Here is a 20,756-nt window from a genome sequence, read left to right as displayed (position 1 = left end):
ATTTCAAAGCAGGCTATTTGCTGCTTTATTTCACTACTGTTTTCTTTCCCTGTGAGGACGCAAAGCACCAGCAAGCTTTAATTATGCCACAAATGAAAATTATGTGCCAGCAAAAGAAGCCTTTAATTTGCATTAGAACTACAATTGCACTCAAGGAATGAAATCAATTTTTAGTGTTCAGAGGGGAAAAAAAATCTTAAATCCCCACCCTCAGTAGAAGTATAAAAATTAAATGGATGCTGTTGTACACAGATTTAAAAAAAAAACACAAAACATCTCACAAGTATATTTCCTGTAAACTGTAGTCTTGGAGCAAGATAAGCTAACCTAATACAGTGTTTAAAAAGCTTTGGAAATAGTTTAAAATCAGAATCATAGGGGTTGGAAGGGACCTCAAGAGATCATTGAGTCCAACCCCCCTGCCAAAGCAGGTTCCCTACACCAGGTAAAATGTGCCATGATTAAACTGATAGAGTTGCAAGCGGAAACCTTTGTTTTTCCTTAGAAGTTATCTAGAGTACCATTTCAATAAAATCTGAGCACCTATTACTAATCTAGCACCAGTAAACTTTTTCCAAATTCCCTGAGATGAACAGAGCTGTAATATTAGCTTTAAATTTGCCTTAAGATTTTAGAAACTATTGTATATACAAATGGTAAGGTTTGATCCTGGTGTTTTTGCAAATCTATTACAGAGTATGAATCTCTCAAATCTAATATGGTAGTTTCCTCACTTCTGCAGTGGGCATTAAAGAATGTCATTATTAAATAGCAACCTACTTAGATTTTGGATGAAAATACAACTTTTTTGTCAACATTGAAGCAAAACAAGGAATCTGTTTTTTTCCTATAGCATTTATATCTCTGCACATATCCACTTTGCGATGAGAAACTTTTCTGTTCACGACAGTAAGAAGTTCTGTGAACTCCAAGGAAGAGCCATGCTTCTTGAGTGCCTCGCACAAATCTTGAATGTACCAGGAGCCGTTTATAGTTTCACGGTGAGAAAAGTAACCTATTGTAGAACAAGAATGTAAAATTATATTCAGTCATAAGTAGCTATTGCCCCTGAAAAATATTCTCAAGAGTTCCTCCTTGCTAGTCTCACCTAATGAAATTACTACTGGATGTAAATCCTACCACGTTAAATTATGTCATTTCACTGGAAATTGTAGAAGGAAATGACTTTGATATCATTTATTATGTCTAGCCAAGAGGAATACAGTTTAGGGCAGACAAGGCAGATGATGGACTGGGAGTACAGCCATGTAGTACAGGGGCATAGACAAGCCACTAGAATACTATAGTCTTAAAGAAAAGGGAAATGTTTGCTGTCAGTAGACAGCTCAGCAGCAAAATTATGAAGAGAATGATTGTTTGGCAAATTAACTGCAATTCTGAGTATTTGTTTTTACTTTTTCCTTGACATATGGGGCTCCTTCCCAGATGTCATTTAACAGACATGCAAGACAGATGACATGGAACTGTACTCATTATGTTGAATGCAAAGTGAGGAAGTATTCAAGCTTGTTATAGTGACAGACACACAGACATATAATAGAACTCTACCTTGTGCCACAGAATAGCACATAATAAAGTCTGCACCAGCAGGCAGGGTATAGACGCCAGCTGCATCCACTTCAGTCTGGTTAACAGTGGTTTCATCTTTGCTGTCTACTAAATCCTGAACAAGAACTGGGTCATCATGTTTATCACCTCGACATGCCTGTCAAGGAGAAAAGGATGATTATGCATTCACCTCTGTATAGCTGATCTGTGTTACCATGATACTTTTAAGCAGAGGGGACTCTTGTTATGTTACACATCAACCATCCACGTGGATTCATAAAGATCCATGTAGTTCTCTATCAATTAAAATACTGGTGATGAAATCCAATAAAAGCTCTGAGATGACTGCATCGTTGTTGAGACTGGATGGACATCTTGAGTTCATGTACTCCAAACTCCTTAGCTCAAGCAGGGTCAGCTAAAGCAAGACTGTTCAGTTGGCTTTTGATTATCTCCAAAGTTGCATTACATCTTCCAGTGTTTGTTCACCTACACAGTAAAAAAGTGTTTTCTTGGGTTGAGATGTTTCATGTGTTTAGTTTGTGTCCACTATGCTCAAGTGAGGAGATCCTGACTGCTTCTTCATTCCTGCTCCCCCTACTGGGTATTCATATATACTGATAAAATCCCTCTTCTTTGTCTTCTTTGGGTTGTTAGGTTGAATAACTGTAGCTTCTCCTGATATGAAACACATTCCAGCTCTGTCATCATTTTCACAGCCCTGCACTGCACTCATTCCAGTAAGCCCATATCTTGTGTACTGGGGAGCTCGGAACTGGGCACAAGACTTTGAATGCAACCTCATCAGCTGGGGAGAGAGAAAGGATCACCTCCCTCAACCTGACAATGCCGTACTGAATAAATGCTCTGTAACACAACCATCGTTGTATGCTGTCTACTATGCTGCAGATTTATTTATTTATTTAATGAGAAGCCATTAAATAAGCCCAGGATTGTCTCTGTTGCAGAAAGAGTATACGTGGAAAAGAAGAAAATAAGAGCACACTTAAAATTTACAAAGCATGCAACAGGCTTTACTTAAGAGCTATCACAAAAGAGAGAGACATGAACATTCCCTTTCCTTTGCCGTGATGAAGTTCTGTCCTTGCTGTTTACTCTGCAATTTCCAAAGGTAAGCATTATACTGATTGTTCTTTCTGCCATGAAAGGACTCAGTTCGTGAACTGAACTAACGTAATTCACTTTTTGATGAGTATCTTATAAATATTTCCAAATACAATTTATATGACAAAATTGAAATACTTAAATATTTTTACAACTTTGGCATCTGATTTAAAAAAGCCATATAAGTCCTAATGAAAAATTAATAAACAATGTTCTGATATTTGTAGCAGCCTTGTACCTGTCACCTTTCATTTGAAAAAAAGGTAATTCTTAGAGTTACTCTGCAACTATTAGAATTACAGTCTACTAAGGTTAAGTTCCTGTTTGAGTTCACTAATTGTAACATAAATAAAGATGGGCCCTCAGGAATTTGGACTAACCCCATATCTGACTGCTTTGAACAAGGAGCTGGACTATAGACCTCCAGAAATCCTTTCCAGCTTGCATTATCTTTTGAAAACAGGAAGTTATTGTATGAGGTTTTTTTGCATAGTACTAGAGGTGTTTTTGTGACAATAAAGCCTTAATATGATTCTTTAAATTTTCCAGAGATGCCAGTTTTAGATGATAGTCCATCCATGATCATCTAGATCCTAGAGATCTTTTCTAATCTTAATAGTTCTATGATGAGCATTGCTCATGGAAATAAACAAACAATCAATGAGGAAGTATGTTTGTTTAAGTAAAGGGACTTGCCTAGGGGAAAACAGTGGATGTAAGGAAGCTAGATAACTTCCTTCAGCCTAACCTATGGATAGGAAGAGTGAATGGGAGGAACTGAGCTGAGGCTGTACACTTTCTTCAAAAACCAATGTTACTTTCTTCACTGCCATTAAGTGTACACTGAGAGCATCTTACCTGAATTATAAATATCTTCGGTTTTCCTACCAGACTTTGGCACTTGTCTCCTCTGAACATGTTTGTGATTGTCTCAATTTTGATTTGGGCGTCATATGCGTATACGTGATCATTCTCACCGTGACTCAAGAACACACAAACAAAGCAGTCAGCATTGCTGTAGTCATCTAGAGAGGCTAGAAACATCAAGTGCTGTTTAGATAACCAAGCAGTGATTTTTAGGTTTAAAAAGCACAGCACGTTTGTATTATATAATTTAATCTCAGATCAGGCATTTTTTTTAAGTGAACCATATTTTCAGACAGCATAAGACTGCAGAAATCAGAAGGTACAGTGATTAAGCATGGTTCAAGATAAGGCCACTTAAAGTAGAAAGAAGAATGTCACTAACTTCTCCTAGCTTGAAGTTAACTTCTTTCAGCTCTTGGCAACTTCATTAGCTCCCTGCGTAGATTTGCTTACGTTGCAATAAAACAATCTGAAGTGTAACCCTTAAACTCCTCTAATGTTAAATGTTGTACACAAAAATAATTTTAAGTTAGATGAGCATAGAGAACAGAAAACACATCTAGAAATTCTTCTATAAATAGTTAAGCATAACTAATATACGTTCTCCTACCTTCATAAACTTTCTGCAGCACATCTTCTGCTTTCAGATCATCAAAAATTTTGACTTCAAATCCAAGGTCTGTCAAACTATTGTTAAAACACATATATATTAGTAAGAACATTTTCTCAAATTCTATATCAGTTCCTACTAACACAATTGGTTTCACTATGAGATAGCTAATATTCATGTTTATGCATTATGAAAATAACAACTGAAAATGATTTTGGACTTGTTCAGTGCAGATGTAGTATCTACTGCAAGTTACTTTTTGAAGACTTTGGCCTATGAGAGTCCTGGACTCACTGCAGACATGTGTCTTGTGCCAGCAGTTTCTGTGACATACAGGAATGTCCCTTAAAGTTTTTTTAATGATGTCTTTCTTCGTCAAGGTTGCATGGATGCTTCTGTCTGCAAAATATTTTCTTCTGTACTTAAATATAAGATCTAGATAGCTACTTATTTGACTTCAGGGAGAAACCAAGTTTCTTACCTGCGTTTCAGATTGTTTCTGTCTGCCAAAGTCCCACGTCTATCTGGCAGCTTCAGATGCCAAAAAAAGTGCTCGTGATTGAAGATTAACGCAACTCCTCTTCTTTGATGGTTCATTTTGTATTGCTCTGCAGGGTCAAATGTTTGCCTGTTTCCAGAGATGGAAAACTTTCTTGATGAGTTAATTAGTTGCTAATGGAATTTCTTTCCTGTATTCCTGCTAGCTGAGACTGTTGTAATTGACTAGAGACTTTGAGAATCCAGTTTCAGAAGACAAGACTTTAAGATGTGCACTATTTTAGAAAGAACCTAAGTCACTGAATCTTTTTAAACAGTTCAATAAAAAGTAGGCACTGGCTGGGGACAAGGCTCTGTCAGTTTGTGCTGAACAGTTTCTCTAGATTTGTATTTTCTGTTTTCAGGATGCTGTCATGTTAATAACACAGTAAGGCATATAAAAGTGCACTTCAGATTTGGCTCCAATTCTCCATGTTACATGTTTAGCTAAGTAGTGCTTTAGCAGAGTTGTATGGTGTGTATGTATTTATTTGGAAGTTTAACTGTGTGAAATTTGCTTCCACTTCTTCTAACTGAACTGAGTGTTACATCATAAACAGCAGCCTATATATACTGTATACTGGTTGATGAAGTAGTATACATACTGTTTGTGAGAAGTGAACAAGTTTGTAGCATTTACACATAAAAATGAAAGCTATGATGGTACAACTGCTGAGCGGTGTTTAGCAACCAACCAACAGAGTCCTAAAGCTGAGGGACAGTGTTGGAAAGAGCACTTGTATGTTGGGAATAACATTCAGTTTTATTAATTGTTTTATGAGCAAACACGAGGTCTGCAGTAACATGCTATGATTTACACTTTGACCGAAAGGGTCCTCTCCAGGCTTTGGCATGGCTGTATTTAGAGGGACAAATCATGCTGCTTCTATTGATGGAGGCATCAGTACAGAGAGAAGATAAAATACTTCTAATGACAGTTCCTCGCAACAGATAAGGCCTGTGCTGTAGTTGCAGAATGACAGTCTAGGTCATGCTGCCCTGGAGCTGTCAGTAGGCATAGCTGTTGTATTTGGCATCTTACTGTTTTTTTTTTTTTTTTTTTCCTGACACAGAATGTTCAGATTTGGTGCAATTCCTAGAAAAAGTTCAGAATACTCACCTGCAGAAGTTACTTAAAGATCACAGTTTATTCCAAAAAGCTTTTGTTTCACAACAAAGTGAACATAATGTTTCATTAAGCATTTCTGCTTCTCCAATTTACTATGAGCAGCTCTTTAAAACGTCTGTTCATAATGTCTGCAGCAGAATTCTAACAGGGAGCAGGAATTCTGCATACTTACTCAAAGTCTAGGGATTTCTAAAGTGTTAGCTGGAAAACCAGTCAGAAAAATAAGTGGGATGCTTTATCACACTCTCCCCAGTTGGAGTACGTAACATGATAAAATGCAAAAATGCTACACTTTAGCTCTGCAATTATGATATTTCACCTGTGTCAGAGTTTGTTCGGATTCTGGTAATTTTTGTTCCTTAGGATTTAGCAAGATATATGGCTTATGGATGGTTATGTCCTTGGAACCATCAAATGACCATTCAAGGATGGTTCCTACAGAATTCTTCCTCTGATCAGCCGTATTCACTGAGTGAGCAAGGCAAAGGAAGCTACCAGACAGGCAGTTTACCTTTTCTAGTGCTAGACAATGTTGCATGATGTAGCAGAAAAAATTCATGGAACCACTACCTCATTGCCCCTTTACCCTCTCTCTAGAGGACTATATTCTTGTGTTACACTCTATTGCTTTCCGCAGTTATCCATAGATTGTGATGGTGTTTTTGCCAGTCTCTGCACAATGCCAACATAATAGGAATCTGCTCCTAAGAACACTTTCTGCATGCCTTCATCATAAGAAGGATAGTTCTACACCTGATGTTGCTAAAACTAGGAACATGTTGTGTAAATAGGTGAGGTTGAGTGAGTAATCCAGTTGTGTTCTTAAGGAAAACCAGGAAGCTTTCAACTGATCTCATAAAGCCATCTTTCCATCACTGCCATCAGAACTCTACCTTTTATCAAATGCATCCACTTCTGTGATGTTCTGATTTCCATCTGCTAGGAAAAAAAGTGATTTAGCCACAAAATCTTTACAGGAAAGGTTTGAACTTGTGAATGATGAACTAAAAGCTCATCCACATATCAGCTAAGTAGGCATGCAGTTTAACAGCTTCATTAGCATTCATACCCCAAAATTTAGGAGGCTGTTCTTAAAATTTTGACTACAACACTATGAATTTTAAGTTGTAAAGATGCACATTTTTTACTTAGCTAGCGATCTGATTCTACTTAAATACATACATCATGATCTCTGAATACATAAGTAGTTAGCTGTCTATATTTAAACAGTCTCTTTGACTCAGTAATTAGGATTTTACATAACCTAAAAATACACTGGTATTTTTTAAAATTATTATTTAGTGGCATTGCTAATGTAAAACTGATGTTAGGTGCAGCTTATCAATCACCCAATCATAGAATCACCAAGGTTGGAAAAGACCTCCAAGATCATCCAGTCCAACTGCCCACCCACTACCAATATTTCCCCAAAAAACCATGTCCCTCAGTACAACTTCACACTATTCTTGAACGCCTCAAAGGACAGCGACTCAACCACCTCCCTGGGCAGCCTGTTCCAGTGCCTGACTGCTCTTTTGGAGAAGAAATTTTTCCTAATATCCAACCTGAACCTCCCCTGGTGCAACTTGGGGCCATTCCTTCTCATCCTATCACTAGTTAGGCAGGAGAAGAAGCTAACACACTCCTCAACACAACCACCTTTCAGTTGTAGAGAGCAGTAAGGTGTTCCCTGAGCCTCCTCTTCTCCAGACTGAACAATCCCAGCTCCCACAGCCATTCCCCAAAACACCTGTGCTCCAGACCCCTCACAGCATCACTGCCCTTCTCTGGACATACTCCAGGGCCTCTATGTAGAGGTTCTGCACGAATGTGCACAAGAACTTCTTTACGGTGAGGGTGACGGAGCACTGGCACAGCTGCACAGGGGGGTTGTGGAATCTCTTTCTCTGGAGATATTCAAGACCCGCCTGGATGCCTACCTGTGTGACCTGGTGTAGGGAACCTGCTTTGGCAGGAGGGTTGGACTCGATGATCTCTTGAGGTCCCTTCCAACCCCTATGATTCTATGATGTCCCAAAACTGAACACAGTACTCAAGGTGCAGCCTCAGCAGAGCTGAGAAGGTAGCAAAACTGTATGCATTAGTAACAACAATTAAAAATATGCAAATTTATACCTTTTCTTCTGCTAAATTAAGTATCTCCAGTAACAGAATGCACATTGTGGAAACAACTGGGAACGTGCACATCTTGAGAGGGTGCAAAACTGAAGGCTTTGCAGATGGCCAGGCCAAAATACTTAATTTTTTTTTTTCTTAAACATCTCAGTGGGCTCTTCTTATCATAGTTTCTACTACTATCACTAGAGACTAACTACCACATTATGAAAACTATATGTTGTATTGTACCTGTGGTGGTTGATGTAGGTCTGCTATCCAACTGAACATGGCCTGCAATCAGAGTAGAAGACATGGTCACAAATATATATATTTTAGAAACTATTTTGTATACATGACGCTACCTGTTCCTTGTTTTTGTCCCTGTTTTTCACATCTGAGCAGTGCCTTTTGGAAAATGAACTAATATGTGTTGATTGAGATGTTCATGAAGACACCAGAGTAAGCTTGAAGCTTTAGAGCTGACTTCAGAAGCCCTTACATTGAACTCCATACTAAAGAAGACTGAGAGACAGCTCAAAGGAAGTCACACACTTTTCAGTGTTATTATTTATGCACAAACTTTTCCATTTGTAAATACTGATCATGCTTTCAAGTGTTGGGTCTTGCAAATACCGCTAGTGATCTGAAGGATAAAAAGATATTTCAGTTTGCTTGAAAAAACATGCAATTCAGACTAATGACAGAAGTGCTGAAAATTAGCGTAGACAATGTAGCAGCAACACTTGTGCCTGTAATTTTGTTCATAATATGAGCCAGAGATCTGTATATTTACATTTACACTTTTTTTTTTGCTTGTGTACCTGATATCTGTTTGATACTTCTGCCTCAGCTTGAAGGAGAGGGAGTCAAAGTAAACACTCCCAAAACCCTCAACAGACTTTTAAAAGGTTAAAGTCAAACTTTTGAACAGAACATGCTGTCATGTAGATACAGAAAGACTATAGAATGCCTGAGCCAAAGGAAACTTGGGGAAGATGCTTTACTTGTTCTTTTAAAGCTGTTTAGCAAGTTGCCAGCCTTGAGCTTTTCACTGCCACTGGCACATAGCAGTTTCATTCAGGTAAACAAACAAAAAAAGTGGTGTATGAAGAGCTGTCTGCTTGTTTTACACAGGCTAAGAGCTGATCCCTCTCTAAGGGATTACCTGTCTTAAATCTTGTGGAGACTGATTGTTTTATAGGAATTAAAACACAGGCACGCACTGAACGACACTGGGATCTGGCTGTATCTTACTTGAATGCATTTTAATGTCATAACATTTCAGAAAGGCCAAAGGACATAATACTTAGAAAATACCAACTGCACAAAAAACATATGTGTATGCCTAACAGCATCCTGGGGAACCAAAAAGATACTGACAACTACTGCCAGGAAAATGGCATGCCAAAGCCAGGCTTGTTTCCCACTATGAAGAAGAGTGCCATGGGTTGCAAATTCAATGCCAGTAGTATCATTTGTTATGCTCAGAGTGATGTTAGTGCCTCCCTGAATGCCTGGACACCGGGGGCTACTCTCAAATGAAGGGGAAACAGAAGAAAACGTTGGACCCTTCAACATGGGGAGCCCAAGCCCACATGTGCTGCAGCTGCTCTGCCCACATGTGGCTTCTTCCATCTTGAGCATTCTAGTTTCACCTCTTCCGAGTTACATTACAGATATCAACATTCGCGCCCGAGCAGTCCAGATTTCAGCAATCTTCCAGTAAACGGCTCACCTCCTCTGAAAGTGAACACTTCCTTAGAAAGTGATTTTGTTCATCCTTGCAGGAGTTACATATTAGTTTGAATTAGCTGGTGCTTGGCGGCAGGCTGAGTCACCTATGAGCTTTAAACTAAACGCTGAAGGCAGCGGGGCAGGCACGGTCTCCCGTTCGCCTCTCGCACTGATAGCGCGCTTACCTCCAGCAGTAACCTGACTTTCGTTCCGGGTCTCCGTGCAGATCGGTGTTTCCGCCTCGTCCCCCACCCCCCACCCCTTTGTTTCGCAGACGGACAAGGCCGAGCTCCCCGCAGCTCCGTCCCCCGGCTCCGGCCCGGGGCTCCGTCTCGCCGCCGCCCTCAGCCCGCAGCCCCCAGTGGGGCAGGGAGCGAGGCAGCCGCCAACAACCGCCCGCCTACCTGCCGCCCGCCGCCGCTCCGCTCCCGACATGTCGAGAGCCCGGCTCCGCGCCGTGTGCCGTGTGCCGGCCCGCCTCCTCCGCGCTGCCTCCGGAGGAAACGGGGCGGGACGTCCCCCGGAGCCCCGAGTGCAGCCGGAGAATCGCTTTCGTTTGGCCGAGCACTGGGCGAGGGCAGCCTCTGCCTCTTCGTGGTGAACCAGAGAGATCCCAGTAGACCGGAGGCTTGCCAGTGTGTCTCCCATCTCCGAGAAAGGCCGTAAGGATCTAGGGGTGCCAGGAAAGGATCATTTTGAGGGAGATCACACGGCTGTGCAAGACAATGGAGGGAATCAGGCTTAGCCAGCATAGGTTCACAAAAAGCAGGTCCTGCTTGACCAACCTCATCTCCTATAATCGAGTGACCTGCCTGGTGGATGAGGAAAAAGCTGTTTGTGTGGTCCACCCAGACTTAAGCAGAGCTTTTGACACTCTCTGACATTATTCTCCTGGAGAAGATGGCAGCCCCTTGCTTGGACAGGTACTCTCTTTGCTGGGTAAGGAACTGGCTGGAGGGCCAGGCCCAGAGAGTGGTGGTGAATGGAGTTAAATCCAGCTGGTGGTTGGTCACGAGTGGTGTTCCCCAGGGGTCAGTACTGGGGCCTGTCCTGTTCAATGTCTTTACTAATGACCTGGAAAACAGGATTGAGCGCACACAGTAAGTTTGCAGATGACATCAAGTGTTGATCTGCCTGGGGGTAAGAAGGCTCTGCAGAGGCTGGATAGCTGGGCTGAGGCCAGCAGGATGAAGTTCAACAAGACCAAGTGCCAGGTCCCGCACTATGGTTGCAACAACCCCAGACAATGCTACAGGCTTGGGGCAAAGTGACAGGAAGGCTGTGGAAGAAATGGACCTGGGGTATTGATCAACATTCAACTCAGGATGAGTCAGCAGTGTGCCCAGGTGCCCAGGCAGGCCAATGGCATTCTGGCTTGTATCAGGAATAGTGTTGCCAGCAGAAGATTGGGAGGTGATCATTCCTCTATACTCAGCACTGGTGAGGCCATACCTCAAGTACTGCATTCAGTTTTGGGCTTCTCACTACAAGAAAGACATTGAGGCCACAGAGCAGTGAAACTGGTGAGGGATCTGGAGCATGTCTTATGGGAAGCAGCTGAGGGAGCTGGGATTGTTCAATCTGGAGGAGGCTCAGGGAAAACCTTCTTGCTCTCTACAACTCCCTGAAAAGAGGTTGTGAGGTGGACGTCAGCCTCTTTTCCTACATAACTAAGTTCTGGATGAGAAGGAATGAACTCAAGTTGGGCCAGAAAAGATTCAGGTTGAATGTTAAGAAAAAGCTCTTCCCCCAAAAAGTGGTCAGGTACTGGAACAGGCTGCCTGGAGAGGTGGTTGAGTCACTGTCCCTGGGGGTGTTTAAGTACAGCGTAGATATTGTACTGAGGGACATGGTTTAGCGGGTGGATGTTTGGACTGGATGGCCTTTTGGAGGCCTTTTCCAACCTTGAGGATTGTATGATTCTGTAGTTATGTATAAACAGAAGCGCAAATCCATCCTGCTCTACCTGAGCTGTGCAGGTTTGTAACGGGGATGGGCACATTGCTCAGTGGGCTCTAGGGCACACTGATGTGCCAGTCAGCTCCCAGAGAGCAGCACTGCTACAGGCACAAAAGGAGGTGGCTTTAGACAGCAATTTTAGGTACTTTTATCCAGTCTGACTTGTTCTACATGTTTGTTGTACAAATAAGGCATTTTGGACAAGGTGGTTTCCAAGTGGTTGAAGGAGCAATGGATATTTCTTGCTGCTTTCACATGTTTTTCCCATGTTTGGGCTTGCCATCTTCAACCCACTAGCAGCCAACGAGATCAAGATGAAATTGTTTGAATTCTTTTTGTGTATTCAGTTGAAACAGGATATGATTACCAGAGTACAACACCTTTCTTATCCTGTAAAACAGACTTAACTATGCAGATTCTGTTTTTAGATTCTTTTCTAGTTCTCTGAGCTCCTATTAGAGCTGCCCCTTACGCCTTTTGGCTGCAGTAATTCTGTATGAGGGAGCAACTGCAGAGCCCAGCCTAGGGCTGTGTAGCAGCAATCCGTTCTGAAGTCCCAAACAGGTACTTTGTCTCAATGTGTTAAATGACACCGCTAATCCGTACTGCACTGTCTATGATTCATTTTAAGATGTAGCTTAGGATTTAGCACTGTAGAAGGTGTTTGGTATAATTTGCAGGGAATTATAACCAAGGACTCCTGCTACAGCCAAAACTTAGACAAAGGCTCCCTAGAAGATAAATGCTTCCTTTATTTACTAGCACAGCTATCACAGCATCAGTTGTGTTAGTTAGCAGTGTCAGAGCTCTTTTCAGTATTAAAAATGGTTTGAGGGCAACAATGAAATGCTTTCATGGTGCATTTATGGGTTAATACAGAAAGGAACAAAGCTCAGTGCTTTCCAACAGTGAAAATTTTCTTCTATGTCAATTTAAGCATATAGTTGAAGCTCACTTTTACTCAAATTACCTAGCTGAATTATGACACTGTGTTGGACTCACTGCATCATAGTTTTAATTTTAAACAATCAGGATAATACAGAGTCACTTTAATTCTATGACAAAATAACCTCTGACTTTAGAGGCACCACAAGGTCTTAAGACATGGTTTTGTAGAACTTGGCAGAAGTGTCACTTGCCATGTTATTTCATGCCCACAAATAGGAAAATAAAACCAGGAAGCACGGCCAAGGAATTTTGTCAGGAATTTTATTTTATGAGACACTTCTATTGTGTCACATACCATAAGCTCCTGTGAAAAACGAAACAAAAATACCACAAAAAAAGTAGTAAAGCAAAAACATATAAATATACTTCCAGAAGAGAAATCACATTACAATCCATGACTTAGGTTAACTTTAGGCTTTCTGCATAGCTTATTTTCCTTGTTCATGGATGCAATATTTTGATTTTCAGTCATATTCCGTGGATTTCTAAGGCAACTCAGGACGGCAGGACATGACTCAATGCAAAAGTTAAATGAGGTCTGACAACTGGAGATCAGCAAAAAAAGATCAGTACAGAGGGCAAATCCCAAATAATTCAGACATCAGATGATTTCAGCTACAGCAGTCATAGAAGAGATGACAGAAGTCAGAAGTAAAGGCTCAGATGTCTGTCAGCCTCACAGAGGTCACGGGAAAAGAAGACAGAAATACAAGCTCAAATTTCCATCAGTATTACAGAGGACATTTTAAATAAAAAGGTTTGTTGGGCACGCTGACCCTATCCGTGAAATCTTCCAGTTTCCAATCAGAATGGACTAAATGAAAGCAAAGGTGAATACAGTAACTACATTGTGCCATGAGACAAATATAAATCAACTGCTTTGAACAGTATGTCCTTTCTGCATATAATACACAATGCAATGTTTTATTTGAAAAATAAACACTTGAATCTTTTTTAAAAGTATGTAACATTACAACTACATTCCAGCACTTCGTCAAATCAGAAGTCCTTGGGTCACAAACTGTTCATTTTAGGAGTCAATCCTTAAAAGGATCAACAAACTGATCAGAAGACTGCTAAAGAAGTAAGTTCGATACCGAATCAGGTAGAAATATATAGTGCAGACATACACCTTGCTTAGGGCTTTTTTCTTTGTTTTAAAACAAAACCACAGGACAGAGTACATCAGAGAGATCTGAAGGCATCTATTCGAGGTGAAGGACTATTCAAGGTGCCATTTTAATTCCAGAGAACTCTCTTTCCTGTTGTTATCTATCAGATGCATCAGCTGCTTGGAAACCTAACATTTGGCCTATATTAAAAATAATCTGAGATGCAACTCTTCTGCACCTCTGCTTTCCGCACTATGCAGTTTCCTTATAAATATACATATATTTTTAATTGAAAATAGCACTTGTATTCTACAATAGTATACCCCAAATATACATACACCAAAGGCGTCTAATTTCAGTTTCCAAGCTTATAGTGTAAAGAAGACAAGGAAGACTTAATACTTTTTTCTTTTTCTTTTTTTTTAAACATGAGAAAGAATAGCATAGAGACCTTCAAACCAATACATTCATGTCAGTGTTTAATACAGATCATTAAGGTTGGAAAAGACATCCCAAGATCATCTAGTCCAACCATCAACCCATCACCACCTTGCCCACAAAACCGTGTCCCTAATTGCCACATCTACACATTTCCTGAAATCCTCCAGATTCCCTGTGGCCACCACAGGGACCATACTCATTTGATGGTGTGCTCCACCCCCTTCTTTCTTTCTCTCAGTTTCCTCCTTCAGCTTGGCCTTGTACATAAGGCCTTGTGTAGAAGGTCAATGAGCAACAGTACTGGTAACTCTTAAGACAACCACAAATGGGTCTCAAAGTGGTAGACTGAAAGAACTGATAGAAGACACCTGGTTCAACATCTGAGTGCCAACCAAGCATGTACCTAAAAACAAAGTATGACTATGAGTCATTCATCTTACCTCATAACCAGTGAGCAGCACAAACAGCTTCTCAAGCTCTCCTGCATAGCACTGGGCTGTAGGACAGGATCTCCCCCCAAGCAGGGGCACCTTTCAAGGTTATGCTATGAGGCTTGGTGCATTTGGGGCAACGATGCTGCTGGTGTATAGTATCTTGTTCTTGGTGCTAGCCAGCTGCTTCCTCATGTTCTCATGTTCCTGCTCCTCTCCAGGAAGATGCTGGAGCCTCCCAGAGTGGCCAGAGCTGAAGACGACCAGGCAGCTAGGGAGCCCAAGAGCCAGTCCTGGCATCCGTGCTGGCTGCCTCAGCTCTCACCAAGGGCTTGGAGCCCAGTGCTATGCTACCACAGCAGTCAAAGCCTCCTCCAGATCCCACCTCCAGCCATCTTTGTCTTTTTCTTCAGGGAGCTCAGAGACATGGCCCTGGTCAGGAATTGGGTGATAAATAAGATTAATGTGGAGTTTGAGAAGCTACTCCAGACCAAGTTGACAAGGAAGGTGCTGAAGGAGCTCAGCTTCAAGGACATCTATCTGGGCAACATCCTGCCTATCTTCAAAGCCATCAGACTCATCTGGACAGCGGTCTGCAATGAGGAGAGCTTCCCCAGACAGCTGAGGTTTGAGGTGGACCTGGAATACAATGGCAGCTTCCATCTGGCTGTTGAGTCTGACCCAGTCTTTGGTAAGTCAGCCTACCTCTTCATCGACATCTCCTGTGTGATGGGCTGGAGCTGGTCTTCACATGCCTGCCCTTCATGCATTGGTCCTTCTCCTTTATGGATGACTTCATGATAAAAAAATAAAGTTTTACACATCTCACGCCTGACACAAAAATTTCCTTCATTCCAGTCGTTTTACTTCACTCCAAACTGCAGGATATCCATGCCTTTTTCAGAGATCTGTCTTATCTTCATAGCGACACATACATGAAGCTCTCTGGCTGTCAAGGTACGGCTTACATCCTAAGTGTATAACTGCATCAAACAACAGCTGAACAATTGATTCACAAGCTGCAAGCAAAGAGGTGTTCAGTTAGAAGCACTCTTTAAATAGAATACCAAACTAATAGGCATGACTCCAGCAAACTGAGCTCAACAGAAATGAGTAAATATTCACCAGTTCTGACAAAGGACAAACATGATGACCTCTGAATTTGAGAAGTTCAAACACAGGCTTGTTGTAAAAACTGATTGTTCTCATTGGGACTACTTACTAAAAAGAACCACTGTCTAAGTTAAGTGTGTTTTTGTCACATTATTTCCCACAGTATTCTCCTAAGGAAACTGGCAGCCCGTGGTGTGGACAGGTTCACTCTTCTCTGGGTGGAGAACTGGCTGGAGGGCCGTGCCCAGAGGGTAGTGGTTAATGGAGTTAAGTCCAGCTGGCGTCCTGTTACGAGTGGTGTCCCCCAAGGGTCAGTTTTGGGGCCCATCTTGTTTAATATCTTTATTGATGACCTAGACGAGGGAATTGAGTGTACCCTCAGTAAGTTTGCAGATGACACAAAGCTGGGAGGATGTGTCAAACTGCCTGAGGGTAGGGAGGCCCTTCAGAGGGATTTGGATAGGCTGAACAGCTGGGCTGAGCAAAATGGGATGAGGTTCAATAAGACCAAGTGCCGGGTCCTGCACTTTGGCCACAATAACCCCATGCAATGCTATAGGCTTGGGGCAGAATGGCTTGAAGAATGTAGAGAGGAAAAGGACCTGGGGGTGTTGGTTGATGCTCGGCTCAACATGAGCCGGCAGTGTGCCCAGGTGGCTAAGAAGGCCAACAGCATCCTGGCCTGTATTAGAAATAGTGTAGCCAGCAGGAGCAGGGAGGTGATCATCCCCCTGTACTCAGCTCTGGTACGGCCGCACCTCGAGTACTGTGTTCAGTTTTGGGCCCCTCACTACAAGAAGGACATTGAGGCCCTGGAGCGTGTTCAGAGAAGGGCAACAAAACTGGTGAGGGGCCTGGAGCACAAGTCTTATGAGGAGCGGCTGAGGGAGCTGGGATTGTTTAGTCTGGAGAAGAGGAGGCTCAGAGGAGACCTTATAGCACTCTACCACTTCCTGAAGGGGGGTTGTGGTGAGGAGGGGGTAGGCCTCTTCTCCCTGATAAGTAATGACAGGACGAGAGGGAATGGCCACAAGTTGCGCCAGGGAAGATTTAGATTAGACCTCAGGAAGCATTTCTTTTCTGAAAGAGTGGTCAGGCACTGGAATGGCCTGCCTAGGGAGGTGGTTGAGGCACCATCCCTAGCGCTGTTCAAGAAGCGTTTAGATGAGGTGCTAAAGGACTTAATTTAGTAGTTGGGTAGAGATAGTGATAGGAGGATGGTTGGACTAGATGATCTTATAGGTCCTTTCCAACCTTATGAACTTATGAACTTATGAACATATCAATCAGATGCGGTCTGACAATCAGAAGCAATACAATCACAGGATTACAGGCTGTTTGGGCAAAACCTAAGATGTATGCACTACGGGATAGTATTAACTGCTTCAATGTAACAATGTATTACTCTAATACCCTATTTCACAAAAGGAAAAAATTCAGTATTTGTCTACTACATATTAACACGTACTAGACATCTAGAACTGAGTCAACAAAACAGTGAACATTCAGCTACACTACAGCAAATGCAATAATTATAGCATGTTTTGATAATCCTAGAAGGGAAGCCTTATTTTTTCAGCTCAAGGTTAGTTAGTTTTAACTTTAATCATTTTCCTATGCTGTGTAATTGCTCAGCTGCACGAGTGCCTTGGCTGCATACAGAGGGACAGAACAAGGCATCTTTCAGCAACAGCATCAGTTTGTGGAAATGTACCATTACTGTACTGCAAAAAGACTCTTTGCCAGACAAGCTCATTTAAACTCAGGGGCAAAAACAAACATTTGTCAGACTTACCCTGTACACTCTCTGATATTCCAAGTGTTTTCTGCACATCTCTGCAAATTTTGGAGAGGCAGGACTGAAATTGCTCATCACAGTCATTTTTTTTATTGCCACAAGTATCATAACATCTATCATGGTGGTTGCAGCACTTTGTCATCAAAGGGATACCGATGTCAAACTGTGAGGAAAATCCCACATGCACCATTAGCAATGTATAAGACAGAAAAGGTAGAGTCTATGAATATGATAGAGTATAAAATACAGAAAACAAAAACTAACACAATCAACAGCTGTCATTCACTTATCTCTGTAGTTTGCTGTTCACCTCCAGTAAGCTGTGCTGGTTTGACCCCAGCTAGCAGCCAAATACCCACACAGTTGCCTGCTTAACCCCTGCCCCCTCACAGGTCAGGGGAGACAACAGGCAGGTCAAAAACAAGAAAACGCACAGTTCTAGACAGAAGTTTAATACGTGAGTGAAAAAGGGAAAAAACACTCACTATGCAAAAGCAGTCACTCACAGTCACTCACCAACCCCCTGGAGCAGTCTCATGCCCAGCCTGTCCCTCAGAAACCAACCCCCTTCCTCTCTGCCCCTTCCCTGTTCACTTTGGTTGTATTGCCAAGTGTGAGGTTACATGGTAGGGAACATCCCTTTGGTTTCTCTGAGTCAGCTGTCCCAGCTGCGTCCCCTCCCAGCTCCTTGCCCAGCCCCAGCCTACTCACTGGGCACAATGAAGAAACAAGTGCAAGTCATAGTGCTGTACAAGCACTGCTCAGCAATAGACATCAGTGATGGGTTATCAATGCTGGTTTAGCCCCAAATCACAAGTAAGGTGTGGGCTGCTAGGAAGACAGCCCGCTCCATGCCAGTCAGACCCAGTACAGCAGCTAGTTGCTATTGATGCTGGCAATGAAAATGTTTATGCTATGTTTACCTATAATACTAACATTTTCCAGGTGCTGCTGCCAAAACATGTGCTGGAGTTAATAAAAGCATGGACAAGGCATCGAGGCGCTGTCTCATCCTTAAAAAGTGGGAGGAAAAACACCATCCATCTCAAGGAAAGTCAGTATATTCAAAGCACACTCCCACAGAAACCCCTGAATGGACTTACATGAACTCCAAACAGAGGTGATCCACAACCACTTGGCGGTGAAGGCTTATATCCATAGCGAGGAAAGGGCTTTGATCCTGAAAAAAGATAATTTCTATTGCTTCAAAGAGTTTTTGTTTGTTTTTTGTTCTTTTTTACAGATTTTTAGTACTGTCAAAACTCAGCTCAGGCATTCTGTTGGGCCTGAGACTGTACCAGCTGCACATCTGATATAAGCACCCAAATGTCCGCAATTCCTAGCAAATTAAGAGAACTAAGCACTTAAAAAAATAAAATTAAAATAAAATTAAAAAAAAGAAGAGGGCACCTGAGCAAATAAATCTTTCTAGCTTTCAAGCTAAAAAAAACAAGAACAAAAACATAAAAACCAGCCCCGAGTGACTAGAATTGATACATCACACACAGGATTAGATTAAAAAACAGGTTCTCTGAAGAATTACTGAACTTACTCTAAGCCACTTCCTAAGCAATTAAGAATACTACTCTGATGTTTTCGGCCTAACCTTTGCAACCCTCTGCCAGGAAACACGGCCGTGGTCGGGCTCGGCCTGCCGGGTGCCGGCTCCCCGCACACGCCGCTGGTGGCGGGGAAGGCCGCCGCTCCCGGAGCGGGGCAGGGCGGCACGGCGAAGCCCGTTCCCGGAGCTACAGACGGCTGCCGGAGGGGTCCCACCCGCCTCACCGTCGCTGCACTTGTACTGGCAGAGGCCGTCCTCGCCGCCCAGGAGGTCGAGCGCCGCGTTGAGATACACGTCGATCTTGTGCACGCCGTTCCGGATGGTCTTCAGCGTCATCCTCCAGTCGGGGGTCTGCGGCGCTTCCTGGCTCCGGACAGCCGGCGGTCGCGGGCCCAGCCAGGCGCCCGCCATCAGCAGCAGCAACAGCAGCAGCAGGGCGCGGGCCATGCCCGCCGGGCGCTCGCTAAGCCCCCGGTGCGCGGCCGCAGCGCTCCGCACGCACCGCCCGAGCCGCCGCCATCGGCCCCGCGGGCACCGCCCCGACGGCTGGGCGGGGCTGCGGGCAGGGCGCGCCCTGCTGGGGAGCGCGGCTGGCGCTCGCTGGTGGCCGTGGTTCGACGCGCGCCGTGCGGACGTGCTCCGAGGACTTCGACGTGCGGGCGATTCGCTTTCAGGTAACAGGTTCGGCCGTGAGTGAGTAGGGCGGGGCAGGAGGAGCTCTGTTAGCACCGAAAGCCCAACGCTGGGCTGTTGATAGCAGCACTCTGTGAGCCCCCTGCTCTTACGTCGCGTTTTGCGCTTCTTAGGTGAGATACGGTGAACCACGTGGAATTGTTTCAATTTCTGCAACGAAAGCTTTGTTTTAAGATGCGTGGAATTCCCCAAAATACAGTCAGAGTGGGACTTCAGAACGCGAGTAGCTGCAGAAGACGGGAAATGTAAAGAAAACGGAAAGGCTGTCTGATCTACGGGCGGGCACAAAGGGAAATGCTGCTGCGTGTTTGGGCTTTTGTTTGTTTTTCCTCTTCAGCTTTTTATGTTCGTTATCGTCAGCCGGAGAAACAGTAGGAAAACCTGTTAGCTGATGTTGTTAGGCAGAAGAGGGAGCTCTTGCCGCACGTATCCTGTAAAGATCCTGTCTCTGATTTTGCTGTGCAGGAGCCCTCGTTCGGCGGAGCATTGCTAGTGGAGGGGTGTGCTTACACACTTTCCTGAACGGGAAGCCTTGCTAGGGGTGGGTGAAGGAAGCAGTCTCTATTCTTACATCTTACAGCTTGGAGGTGACCAAGACGGACTTACTTACCAAATTCATGATGATGGAGCTTTTTATTTTTTATTTTTTTACAAGACAGTGCAAAATGAAGTCAGTGAAAATGTAAAAATGGTGTCTGAAGCACATAATGATGAATTATTAAAAACTAAAACCCCAAACTAGCAAAGCCCACACAGAACACACCCTGTTTCCCCCCAACAACAGCATTGTGTGAACATATGCTTTTGATTTGGAGGGATGGCTTATTTAGAGCAATGAAGTAAAATAGGTATTTGAAAACTTGTAAATTGGAATCCAGCAAAGTGTGTTACAGAACTGTTGCACAGTTTGACAGGACTGAAATGGTCCTGAAGTCGTTTGTACCAAAGAAGCCAAATACTGGCTCTTAAAAAAGAGCCTGAGCTTTCCTAGCGGACTCAGGGCCAACCCTG

The 20,756-nt window shown here is 43.1% G+C and overlaps 2 protein-coding genes across 3 annotated transcripts; both read right to left on the bottom strand.

Annotated features, from left to right (window-relative positions):
- Positions 1-466: 466 nt before the first annotated feature.
- On the bottom strand, positions 467-14,699 carry CASP6 (caspase 6). Of its 2 annotated transcripts, none has more exons than XM_065736899.1 (8): positions 14,590-14,699; positions 8,205-8,246; positions 6,731-6,773; positions 4,653-4,799; positions 4,172-4,248; positions 3,553-3,728; positions 1,570-1,726; positions 467-1,015 (listed from the first exon to the last, which is right to left on the bottom strand). In XM_065736899.1, the coding sequence occupies exons 4-8, from the start codon at positions 4,766-4,768 to the stop codon at positions 777-779; spliced, it is 765 nt and encodes a 254-aa protein (XP_065592971.1). In that variant the 5' UTR covers positions 4,769-4,799; positions 6,731-6,773; positions 8,205-8,246; positions 14,590-14,699; the 3' UTR covers positions 467-776. The 2 variants fall into 2 exon arrangements, with proteins under 2 accessions (XP_065592971.1, XP_065592970.1); XM_065736898.1 differs by lacking the exon at positions 14,590-14,699 and adding an exon at positions 10,094-10,191.
- A 36-nt stretch (positions 14,700-14,735) lies between these two features.
- On the bottom strand, positions 14,736-19,564 carry PLA2G12A (phospholipase A2 group XIIA). Its single transcript, XM_065736892.1, has 4 exons — positions 19,277-19,564; positions 18,595-18,671; positions 17,489-17,654; positions 14,736-15,599 (listed from the first exon to the last, which is right to left on the bottom strand). The coding sequence occupies exons 1-4, from the start codon at positions 19,497-19,499 to the stop codon at positions 15,481-15,483; spliced, it is 585 nt and encodes a 194-aa protein (XP_065592964.1). The 5' UTR covers positions 19,500-19,564; the 3' UTR covers positions 14,736-15,480.
- Positions 19,565-20,756: the final 1,192 nt, after the last annotated feature.

The sequence above is a fragment of the Cyrtonyx montezumae genome, unplaced genomic scaffold, assembly GCF_038088225.1.
Source record: "Cyrtonyx montezumae isolate F1298 unplaced genomic scaffold, pur_monq_1.0 scaffold_2, whole genome shotgun sequence".
Taxonomy (NCBI): domain Eukaryota; kingdom Metazoa; phylum Chordata; class Aves; order Galliformes; family Odontophoridae; genus Cyrtonyx; species Cyrtonyx montezumae.
This window is presented reverse-complemented; position numbering and strand designations above follow the sequence as displayed.

Coding starts and splice junctions, on each gene's coding strand:
- PLA2G12A (XM_065736892.1), bottom strand. CDS start 19,499: ATGGCCCGCGCCCTGCTGCTGCTGTTGCTGCTGCTGATGGCGGGCGCC. Junction 18,672..19,276: donor CCAGTACAAGTGCAGCGACG/GTGAGGCGGGTG, acceptor ATCTTTTTTCAG/GATCAAAGCCCTTTCCTCGC. Junction 15,600..17,488: donor AATATCAGAGAGTGTACAGG/GTAAGTCTGACA, acceptor CTTTGCTTGCAG/CTTGTGAATCAATTGTTCAG.
- CASP6 (XM_065736898.1), bottom strand. CDS start 10,124: ATGTCGGGAGCGGAGCGGCGGCGGGCGGCAG. Junction 8,247..10,093: donor GGAGCGGCGGCGGGCGGCAG/GTAGGCGGGCGG, acceptor CTCTGATTGCAG/GCCATGTTCAGTTGGATAGC. Junction 1,016..1,569: donor GTGCTATTCTGTGGCACAAG/GTAGAGTTCTAT, acceptor GTTCTACAATAG/GTTACTTTTCTCACCGTGAA.